Source organism: Telopea speciosissima, chromosome 10, assembly GCF_018873765.1.
Source record: "Telopea speciosissima isolate NSW1024214 ecotype Mountain lineage chromosome 10, Tspe_v1, whole genome shotgun sequence".
NCBI classification, from domain to species: Eukaryota; Viridiplantae; Streptophyta; class Magnoliopsida; order Proteales; family Proteaceae; genus Telopea; species Telopea speciosissima.
In genome coordinates, this window is record NC_057925.1 from 15,677,716 (window position 1) to 15,689,822 (window position 12,107).

The 12,107-nt window shown below is 40.0% G+C and overlaps 1 protein-coding gene and 1 non-coding gene across 2 annotated transcripts; both read right to left on the reverse strand.

Moving 5' to 3' along the window:
• Window positions 1–2,212: 2,212 nt before the first annotated feature.
• LOC122643324 lies at window positions 2,213–4,738 on the reverse strand. Its single transcript, XM_043836956.1, has 5 exons — window positions 4,624–4,738; window positions 4,421–4,514; window positions 3,611–4,151; window positions 2,915–3,117; window positions 2,213–2,867 (listed from the first exon to the last, which is right to left on the reverse strand). The coding sequence occupies exons 1-5, from the start codon at window positions 4,736–4,738 to the stop codon at window positions 2,213–2,215; spliced, it is 1,608 nt and encodes a 535-aa protein (XP_043692891.1).
• A 2,242-nt stretch (window positions 4,739–6,980) lies between these two features.
• On the reverse strand, window positions 6,981–7,054 carry TRNAI-AAU. The gene has a single exon. It is a non-coding gene; the product is annotated as a tRNA-Ile (tRNA).
• Window positions 7,055–12,107: the final 5,053 nt, after the last annotated feature.

Consider the following 12,107-nt stretch of genomic DNA (forward strand, 5'->3'; position numbering starts at 1 on the left):
AAGGGGTTCTCCTGTTTCGAGCACAAGAGCAAGCTCCAGAATTGGGGAAAAGAAGGAAGGAATTAAGGAGTATTGTATTTTTTCATAGCCATCTACACGTGTTGGGTCTTTATATATACCCTTACAACCAATTTCTGTTACAACAACAACTGTCCTAGCTGAGCTGGAAGAATCCTTCTAAATGAACCCTTCTAACCACTTGGGTTTACGCAAGCCTTCTCTGGACCTGAGTTGTATGGTATCACCTTGGACTCCCTCCTCATGTAGACTAGACCCATGATCTGTGGTCTGGATTGTATCATTTCCACCCCCACGGGCAAACACCTTGTCCTCAAGGTGAAAGGTAGGGTAAGACTCTCTTAAAACAGAGACATCCTCCCACATCGACTCTTCCAAGGGAACTCTTTGCCATTGGATAAGAAGTTGAGGTATCCATCGACGTTGTCGTAAAATTTTGCGGGAATCAAGAACCACCGCTGGCTGCAAAGGTGGAGTAGTACACTGAATGTCCTCAGGCCAGTCAGGTTGAATAAAGTGTTGACCTTTAAAAGGTTTGAGTTGAGAGACATGAAACACAGGGTGGATCTTGGAACCAGAGGGAAGTTCTAATTTGTATGCAACTGCTCCAATCTTATCCAGAATTTTGAAAGGACCATAATACCGTTTAGCTAACTTTTGAGAAAGCCGCCGTACCACTGAAGTCTGCCTATACGGCTGTAGCTTCAAAAGCACTAAATCATCAACCTGGAATTGTAATTCAGTTCTATGTTTATCAGCATTGAGCTTCATTCTTTGTTGGGCAGCAAGCAAGTGTCGACGAAGTAGGCCCTTGATTTCCTCCCTAGTCATTAGATCCCTGTCCAGGGCCTCCAAGGAAGAAGTCCCCCGACAATAAGTTGGAATGCATGGTGGAGGTCTCCCATAGAGGGCTTCAAACGGTGTCATTCCAATAGAGGAGTGAAAAGCCGTATTGTGGTGATACTCTGCCAAAGGCAGAAACTGAAACCAAAGGTGTGGTTTAGCAGCAACAAAACACCGTAGATATTGTTCAAGACATCTATTAACGACCTCTGTCTGCCCATCAGTTTGAGGGTGGTAAGTAGATGACAGTTTCAACTGTGTGCCATGCAAAAGAAATAGCTGCTGCCAGAATTTACTCAAAAAAATAGCATCTCTGTCACTAACAATGGACTTTGGCATGCCATGTAATTTGCAGACGATATCCAAGAACAGGGCTGCCACCTTAGCAGCAGTGTAATGCGATGGTAAGGCCCCAAAATGGGCAAACTTTGTATATCGATCAACCACGACCAAAATGACTGAGAACCCATGAGAGGAGGGAAGATGAGTTATAAAATCCATACTGATATCCTCAAAGGCTTGTTCAGGAATTGGAAGTGGCTGTAACAGGCCATAAGGAGAGTGATTGAGTCCTTTGGACTGCTGGCAGGTGACACAGTGTTGCACAAACCTCTTAACATCCTCCTTGAGTCCTTTCCAGTGGAAATTAGCCGAAATCCTCAGATAAGTCCGTAAAATACCAGCATGACCTCCAGCTGGAGAACTGTGAAACTCGGAAAGAAGAGTGTGTCGTAAGGCCGCATCATCCCCTACAAATAATTTTCCCTTATAAAATAACATCTCATTGCGAGTAGACCAAGGCCAAGCAATTGCAGCGTCTGAAGTGCATTTGGTGATGAGTTCTTGTATCTGGGGATCAGTTCGATGGGTAGCTTTAAGATCATCAAGGAATTTAAAATGCAGTAATGATAGAGCCATGAATGTTGCTGGAAGACAATCAGCTGTGTCTTTCCTAGAGAGTGCATCAGCAGCCTTGTTGTCGGGGCCTGGTTTATAACATATCTCATAAGAATAACCAAGCAATTTACAAAGGTAATCTTGCTGTTCAGGAGACTGGACTGATTGGACATAAGCCCTCGAGACTTTGCTGATCAGTCCGGATAATGAACTTAGAACCTAAAAGATATTGTCTCCATTTGGCCACCGCACATGTAATCGCATAAAGCTCTCTGATATAAGTAGATTTCGCTTGCATTTGAGGCGACATTTTCTTACTGGAAAAAGCAACAGGATGAGAATTTTGCATTAATACTGCTCCAATGGCCCTCCCCGAAGCATCGGTCTCCAAAACGAAAGTAGAAGCAAAATTGGGAAGTTGCAAAATAGGGGTTGAACACAATGCAGCCTTCAGCTATTGAAAGCTTTGTTCAGCAGTTGGGGTCCATTTATAAGCATCCTTCTTAAGGAGGTCTGTAAGAGGAGAAGCAATTGAAGCATAGCCTTGTATAAATTTCCGGTAATAGCCCGTGAGACCCAAAAAACCCCGCAGCCTTTTCACTGTAGTTGGGGCAGGCCAGTTAGCAATGGCATCAATTTTCTCTGGGTCTGGTTGTAACCCTGTAGAACTGATTATATGGCCCAAGTAACCAATAGAAGACTGAGCAAAGCTGCACTTGGAGAGCTTGGCATAAAATTGATTCTGCTGTAGGCATTGCAAGACCAAAGCTAAGTGGTTTGCATGATCTTCCACCGTCTTGCTATAGACCAGTATATCATCAAAAAATATAATCACAAATTTACGAAGATAAGGCTCAAAAATTCTGTTCATAGTTGCTTGAAAGGTACTTGGGGCATTTGTGAGGCCAAATGGCATCACAAGGAACTCATAGTGGCCTTGATGAGTTCGACAAGCAGTTTTAGGAATGTCTGCAGTATGCATTCGTATTTGATGATAACCCGATCTGAGATCTAGCTTAGAAAACCAAGTTGCATCATGTAGTTCATCAATTAGCTCATCGACAGTAGGGATAGGAAATTTATCTTTGATTGTTACATTGTTCAGAGCTCTGTAATCAACACAGAATCTCCAACTGCCATCTTTTTTTTTACTAACAGCACTGGGCTACTGTAGGGACTGACACTCGGTTGGATAATCCCATCTGCAAGCATATCAGCCACCATTTTCTCCATTTCAGCTTTCTGATAGTGAGGGTATCTATAAGGTCTAATAGATACAGCCTTTGAGTGGGACTCAAGTGAGATCCGGTGATCATTTAGTCTCTGAGGAGGTAATATGTTTGGAGTATCGAATACAGACTGGTGAGTGTCAAGAACAGTTTGGATGAGTAAAGGAATATGGGCTGTAGTGGCTGAGGCGGTGGCATCAAGTGTGTAATAACCCCAAAGCGGAAAACACGATGCAACAAGGTGAGCGAGAGAAAGTTTCGTGAGTTGATTACAGGTCAAAGGTGAAATTGTATGGCATCGATCCGTTGTAATCCCCACCAAGTTACCTGCGACATAAACTTCATAGTAAGGTCCTTATAATTAGTTGCAATGGTGCCCAAAGTCTCCACCATTGAACCCCGAGAATAAGGTCTGCACCATGGAGAGATAGCACAAAGAAATCTGTGGTGAAGCAATGTTCATTCAAATTAAATGAAACATTTCTGCAGATACCAACACAAGTCAAATGCTCCCCATTGCCTACTTGAACTTGGAAGGTACTTGACGGCGTGACTACCAAACCCAAGAATTTAGCAGTGTGTTCTTGAATAAAATTGTGCGTGCTGCCCCCATCTATTAGCACCTCAACACTGGAGTTGTTGATCCGACCTTTGAGTCGCAAGGATTTAGGGGACCGATGGCCCATTAAGGCATGTAGACTGATTTCTGGATCAGAATTAGGTTCTTGCGATTCCTCAATTTCATTGGGTAACACCTCATCCATGAACTCATCACCCTCTAACAGCAAAAGAGTGGACCGACCTTTACACCTGTGACCCACATGGAACTTTTCATCACAATTAAAGCAAAGGCCCTTTTGCCTCCTTTGCTGTTGCTCAGCCTCTGATAACCTCCTTATTGGTTGTTTGGGAGTCTGATTAGAAATTTGGGTGGTAGGACTAGGGCCCAAAATTGAAGGCAATGGATTGATAGATATTGGTTTCTGCTGCCAAGGTTTAGCATAAGGTTTGAAATCAAGGAATTTGTCCTCCTGCAATCTAGCAAGATCCAGGGCCTGTTGCAGAGAATCAGGTTGTAATGCTAGGACCTCTCTTCTGAGCATTGGCTTGAGGCCAGAAATGAAACAACTCTTTAACATATCATCACTGAGGCCATAGATACGACTAGAAAGAGACTCAAACTTAACTTGATAATCCAAAACAGTGGTTCTTGAACCAGTTTGGATAGGGCCCCCTTAAGATCTTCATATCTTGAAGGTCCGAAACGGATTTGAATCCCATTCACAAACTCAGTCCAGGTATTACATTGATTATTATGAAATTTCCATTGGAACCAACTACAAGCAGGACCGTCTAAATGAATAGATGCAAGTTTAACTTTCTGATTCTCAGGTATATCATGATAATCAAAAAATTGATGGACTTTAAACAACCAGTCAACAGGATCACCATCAAGAAATCGAGGAAAATCAACTTTAATACCTCTGTTGGCACGGTGAAACTGCTGAAGACGAGGACGATGATCATCTAGATTGAAAAGTACCCATAGGACAGTCAAACTTAGAAGCTATCATCTCCACTAATTGTTGCTGAAAGGACGTATTAATGGCTTCCATATCCTGACGAATCCAAGAACAGATCCTCTCTTCATCATCTTTCTTTGATTCAAGAATGAGCTCTGAGCATTTAGTCACGATCACATCCATTGAAAGATTTGCAGACCTCTCCTTTGATCGAAGACCTTCTGCCATGGTTAACGGCAAAGTTGCGGATCAATGAAAGCACCAATATCTGAATTCTTCAAGAATTGGAATCTAAGGGCTAACGCAGGGAAAAACAGAGAGAATTAAGAAAGAAGGGGTTCTCTGTTTGAGCACAAGAGCAAGCTCCAGAATTGGGGAAAAGAAGGAAGGAATTAAGGAGTATTGTATTTTTTCATAGCCATCTACACGTGTTAGGTCTTTATATATACCCTTACAACCAATTTCTGTTACAACAACAACTGTCCTAGCTGAGCTGGAAGAATCCTTCTAAATGAACCCTTCTAACCACTTGGGTTTACGCAAGCCTTCTCTGGACCTGAGTTGTATGGTATCACCTTGGACTCCCTCCTCATGTAGACTAGACCCATGATCTGTGGTCTGGATTGTATCAGATTATAGTGGACTGCATGAATATATATGACAGGTGTGGCATTATATAGGAGTTGGACACCGAACACCTTGTATGTATACTCAAGAAGACAATTTATGGTTTGAAATTAGACAATGATAAATAAAATTTGATGAAATTGTTGCTTCTTTTGATTTTAAGAAAAACATGATAGATCAATGCATTTATAATAAAATCGATGGGAGTAAACTTATTTTTCTTGTGTTTTACGTTGATGATATTCTTTTTTGAAGCAATAATTGTGCTTTTCTACATGAGACAAATCAGTCATTATCTAATTATTTTGATATGAAGAATCTTTGTGAAGCCATTTACGTTCTAGTCATTATTAAGATACATCGTAACAAATCTTATGGTATTGTGAGTTTGCCTCAAAAGGCTCAATGGTTGTGAAATTTTATCTTCGTATTGTTTACTTTATGTCTAAGCATATTAACATAAAATACGTCATTATAGAGAGAAAGTTCATGAGTCACAAATTTCTATACAACACATTACTACAGATGATATGATTGCTGATCCATTAAGGGCTTGACTCCAAAAGCTTTTCAGGAGCATATTACTCATACAGGATTAAAAGTTAACCACGGATTCAACCACAGAAACGTCTACAATGCTAGGATTCTGATCCAAGTTAACCAAGGAACCATTTTGGAATTGGAACAAAAATCAACTTCTCTCAATGAGGAAGAGACATTAGAGAGGCAAGCATCAAGCAGGCTCTGAAATTGACAAGGACCATACTTGCAGAATTCCCAGAGGCTCCAACGGTAGCATTTTCTTCCTCATCTGTGATGAACTTCTCAACCAAAGCTGGTACTAGAAGGATACTGTCTCCCCTACCCCTAGTCCGACGACTCTCCTTGGGGATTAGGTTGCCGCGCGGAAGGACTCGATGAGAGGAACCCACTCATTGATCACCTCCTGAACGAAACTGCAGCCACCCTCAGGACACTGTGATGGATTTCGGAAGCTCGGATGACGCCTTGACCTCGACACAAATGCGAGCAAAGGAGAGAGACATTCTTTCAACATGGTCAAGCTAAGAGCTGATGAAGACCAAAGGTAAAGTGACAAAAGTAGAATAAAAAAAGATTGATTCATCATCTATAACATCTACTCATCCTATGATTCCAAATCAATAGATTCATTGAACAACTCTTGAGTAAAGTAATAATAATAAATATTGTATCATGTAACTTCATCTACAAATGAAACTCCCCTTGAATCACTATGGAGTAAAGAGATTGATTTATATTTTGATCATTTGTATTTCTTTTCCAATCTCATCGAGTTCATTTTTGTTCGACCAACCTCCATAACACACTTTGAAACAGTTGAAATCATTTCGGTAATAATTAGTTGATCAATAAGCACCCTAGCAAAATATTAAAATTATTGGCCTATACAGGTCTCAACACAAATGCGAGCAAAGGAGAGAGACATTCTTTCAACATGGTCAAGCTAAGAGCTGATGAAGACCAAAGGTAAAGTGACAAAAGTAGAATAAAAAAAGATTGATTCATCATCTATAACATCTACTCATCCTATGATTCCAAATCCATAGATTCATTGAACAACTTTTGAGTAAAGTAATAATAATAAATATTGTATCATGTAACTTCATCTACAAATGAAACTCCCCTTGAATCACTATGAAATAAAGAGATTGATTTATATTTTGATCATTTGTATTTCTTTTTCAATCTCATCGAGTTCATTTTTGTTCGACCAACCTCCATAACACTCTTTGAAACAGTTGAAATCATTTCGGTAATAATCAATTGATCAATAAGCGCCCTAGCAAAATATTAAAAATATTGGCCTATACAGGTCTCGAACCTGTGACCTTCGCGTTATTAGCACAACGCTCTAACCAACTGAGCTAATAGGCCAGATGTATATTATAAGCAAGAGACTTTTTATTTGTGTTCTTGTTTTATAATGGCTGTACTTCACATCAATATATATTTATCATTCTTACCCCTCAAAATCGTTCTCTCTCTCCTTGTTATGAACTTCATCTTCATGATCCTCATTGCGACCACCAATCTCTGTAAACCTCCTCATGTTCTTCTTTCACTTCATGATTCAAGAGTCTGGTGTTCTCTGCCCGGTACAGTGGTTCAGTTCTTCTCATAGGGAGGTGAAAATGATGATCTAACCCCCTGCCTGAACATACTGCCCAAGGGAAGTTAAAACGTCATTTCCATCTCCCTTGGAGAAGAACTGGACCACTATATCGGGCAGGAAAAAAAATTCCTGGGAAAGGCGTTTTTAGGCAAGGAATTAATTTTCAGTTTCCTAGTTACAATCAATATACAAAGCTCCACTCATGGCTTTCCGAAATCGATGCCACTAATTTCCAAAACCAAAATCTTAATCAGAAAAGAATATGGACTAGAATTCTCAATTCTATCGTCTGTGAAACTCTTCCGAAACGTCGCCAACAGAAACTCGGATAGAATTTTAGGTTGTCTTACTGATCCTTAAAGAAGTTGACTTTTCAATCCTGTTAAAATTGAGTTGTAATATCGGCATCCAACACAATTCTCATCTCTCTCTCTCTCTCAAGGTTTTTTTTTTGTTTTTTTGATAAATCTCTTTAAAGTTGCTGACTTCCATGTAAGCTGCTATTTGGAAGTTATAACTTCTCTGTTATGTAACTTCTCTGTTATGTTAGGCCCAAGTGCCTAGGGCTCTCTACACTTCAGTTTTATGTTTAGGAAAATTTATGAAACACCCCTTGAAAATGGGGCGAAACTCAGATCATCTCTTGAAATTTGAAAATACTCAGATCATCATCTCTACACTAACGGTGTTAGTTTGCTGTTAGTTATTAATGTAAAATGATTATTTTACCCTTGTAATATATCATACTGTTTTTTTTTTTTTTTGATGAGAAAAAATAAATCAGGATTTGAGAGTTTTGTGCTCTGCTGAGTTAAGATGAGTGTGTTGGGGTTTGATGTCGGAAATGATAAGTGCGTCGTTGCTGCTGCAAAGCAGCGGTTTTGCAGCGGGGCATTGATGTTTTGCTTAACGAGGATTCGAATCGTGAAACACCATTTGTTGTCTCATTTGGTGAGAAGCAACGGTTCTTGGGCTCTGCTGGAGCTGCTTCTGTAACCATGAATCCAAAATCCACAATCTCGCAGGTGAAGAGGTTGATTGGTTTGAACTTCAAGCAGCCTGATGTTCAGAATGAACTCCGTTTCTTCCCCTTTGAGACTTCAGAGGCTGCTGATGGTGGAATTCTGATCCATTTGCAATATATGGGAGAGACTCAGAAGTTTACTCCTGTTCACATTTTGGCAGTGCTTTTTTCACATTTGAAACAGATGGCAGAGAAAAATCTGGAAAATCCAGTCTTGGACTGTGTTATTGGCATTCCTTCATATTTCACAGATTTGCAAAGACGTGGGTATTTGAATGCTGCAGCAATAGCTGGGTTGAAAAAATTGAGGTTGATATAGAGAGAACTGATATAAACCGCAGCCCAAAAACTGCAAATCTGAAGTAACTAAACCCAGAATTTGGTGATTTTGCAATAAAATAAGATCTGGGATTCAGATGGACACCAAACTAGGATTGAGTGGCCTTCAAGAAAGGGGTAATAATCCCCTAAAAACTGAGATAGATCTTCTGATCAGATCATAAATGATAGAGGATATCAATCTGGAAAAAACCCCTTGAAAACAGAGTATTGCAAACCTTGTTTGGAGATTTCTAATAGTACATAATCAAGTGCTCAGACCAGCTTCAAATCTTGATCGAGTAGCCTTACCCAGTAGATGAATAAATCCTTGAAAGATAGAAAGAGATCTACTGGCTGGATTGAAATTAATTTAAAAAATCGATGATGCTAGAATTGGGGAAGTTCAAATCCTAACTCCGGTTTAGCAATTTGGGGAGGAAGGAGAGGGAATATTCCCTCTCCGATTCCTTATTTTAATTAAGAAAAAAAAAAAAAAGTACATGTTGGGTTTTTAGATCTAAGGGTAAAATAGTAATTATACTTTTCTCAAGGGTAGTTTAGGGTTTTCAAAAAATTTAATTAGCTGATTTCATCAGTTAACTAACGGTAGGGTGTAATCTGAGTATTGGGCTCTAATACAGGAGGTGATCTGAGTTTCGACCCATTTTCAAGGGGTATTTTGTAAATTTCCCTTATGTTTAACTGATACATAAACATAAATTTAGGCCTTTGGTATGATTTATGATTCATCATTAATATAAATCGATATAAAATAAATTTATAAAGAGGTGAGTAGATGTTGAATGAATATGCTCGTCCTGCCCGTGCTGCACAGATATAGGGTTGCACGCAAAGATCGCCTTCTCAAGCAAGGCACTCGGGCAGGGGTAAGGTGGTCTTTACGTGTGGTCTTGGGTCTACACATAGGGGTGTAAAAGAATAGCCGAAATCCATTTTCGTATTCGTGTTTGTATCCTTTTAGCACTTTTTGAATCCGTCTGAAAGCTAAACGGATATGGATACGGATAGGCTATAGTTATCCAAAAAGCTATATTTACATGTAAACGGATAAAATATCCGATCTGTATTCGTGTCCGTATCTATTTAACACTATCCAAATCCGTCCGATAGCTAATCGGATGCGGATGCGGATGCGGATGCGGATATAACACCATCCAAGCCGAATCCGATCCGTTTACAACCCTATCTACACACCTCAGGCAGGATGGGCAGCTGCGCCATAGACGATCCAAATCCCACAGTATATTGTTGGGGGTAATTATAATCTTCTGACTCTCCCTTTCTTAGCCTTCTCATCCGTTTGCATTCTTCTCTTCTAGGTTTCTCCCTTCTTCATCATCAGACGGCGACTCTCTGTTCATCTTCAACACTCTACTTTTGGCTTCGAGCAGATTCTGGTGCTCTTCTGCTACCTTTTTATGTTTCTGGTTATGCCGTTCCTTTGGTGACGTTTTTTTTTGGGTGTTAGCCTTTTTTTAACTTTCTGTTGGTTTGGGCCCTGGTGGCATAGAGCGTTATAGTATGCCACGCCTGTCTTCTTCACCTTTGTGGTGTTTGGGCGTCTTTCTATCTTTTGGCTCCTCTAACCTTAACTTTCCTTTTGGTACTTTCTTCTCCAGAGTCCAGACTGCCTGCGTACCGCCATGTCTTCTAGGGCTTCGGATATTCCAGAACCTGAGAAAACTACTGCAAGACCGGTTGATTTTGGAAGCGCTATGCCTTTTGACACTTCATTCCTACCTGATATTGGAGGGAATTTCTCTATCCCGCCTCCTCCTCTGTTCTCGGTGGTGGCCGAAGACATAAACTGCTCTTTTCTGGATCCCTCTATGGCACCATCTGTCCCTCTTTCGCAACCTGATGTTGCGTGCCAAAGTACCCTTTTGGTCTCATCCTCCTTTCAACAGAACATGTCTGCATCCAGCATTCACAGCTCATTACTGTGAGGACTGCATTTTTCTGGTACTGGGTTGGCATCACAAATGTTTGCATCCAATTCCTTCAACTCGAATCTGTTTGTTGGGAATCCAAGCTCTCTCCCTGCTACCAAGAAACGAAAGCTATCCATCCCCACTGAAAATACTTCTCTTTTGTCCGAGTTCTCTAACTGTCTAACATCAAGAATGATCTATCTCAAGCACTGCTTTCTTCGTCTGATCCTCGATCTCTGATTTCCTTGTTATGGGAATGGTTATCTGAGCTCTCTCCGCCTGAGTCTGAGCCAGAGGGTGTGGCGATTAATCGTTCTGTTTGTACCCGGCTTCAAGGATATACTGTTAGTGAACCTGAGGTGCTAAATCCAATCCAGGACTACCTGATAGAGCTGTGTTTTTTGTGGTTCTAAATTTCTAATTGGGCATCTGACCCTATCACACTGAGAACCGAGCACCTCTCCGAGCCTTCATTTATTCATCTCTAGGCATCAGTCTTTTCTTTTAAAGCTTTTGATAAAAAATCTTTCACCTGAGTTTTTTTTTTTTTCAGTTTTAATGGTCACCTGTTATTTTATTTGGCATGTAAGAAACAAGGTTATATTAGAGATTTTCAAACCTGACTCGATGTTGGTCTTTAATGATGTTCTGAAATGGATTCAAGACATGAATATCTACCCTCCCTCCCCTTCAATTCACCCTCTATACCATTTTTACCACACATCATACACACCCACAATATTGCTTCCATGGCTAGTAATTTTGAAATACAAATTCCTGGATTAATCTGTGAGCACTGAGCAAGCATATATGAACCAGAACATAGAATAACCAATTGGACTTTTTCCATTTTGCTAGTTGGTCAGGATGTTCTAACAAATGCAGGTAGTCTAACTACATCAGATGCAAAGGAAGCGGAGCATTTTAGTATTCTTTAGGGCTAGAATCTTGTAGTGAAGAAGAACGTAAAACTTGAAGAAATTTTCTGCTCAAGCAAGGAGCTTTTTGACTTTTTTCATCCTACATCTTCAACTCATATTCCCTGGAATCTGATTAAGTACTATTTTGAACTTGGCTGATGCAACTGATAATTTCATTAGTATAGCTTTTAAATACTATAACTATATGAACTTATGGCATGACAATATATCTGTAAATTATCTTCCTCAGTTATTTAAACTTCCTTTTTCATCAAAAAAAAATAAAAATTTCATAACAAAAGTTTTCCCTTTGCATCTATCCACCCTTTGCAATTCCAAATAATATAATATAGGCTTAATGTTTCTCTCGCTTAAAACCAAAACTATACGCCCCTACCTGAAACACTGTAGCACCCTTACAAAATGTCCTAAATACCCCCATTATTTGATTGGTTTTCTCGAAATACCCCTCCTTTGCTCGAAACTGCACACAAGCATCAGAGGGACCCTCTCCCTATAATATATTATGTATTATATAACATATATTATATGAGGGGTCCTCTATCACATTGACATTTCTTCCAATCCAAAATGTCCC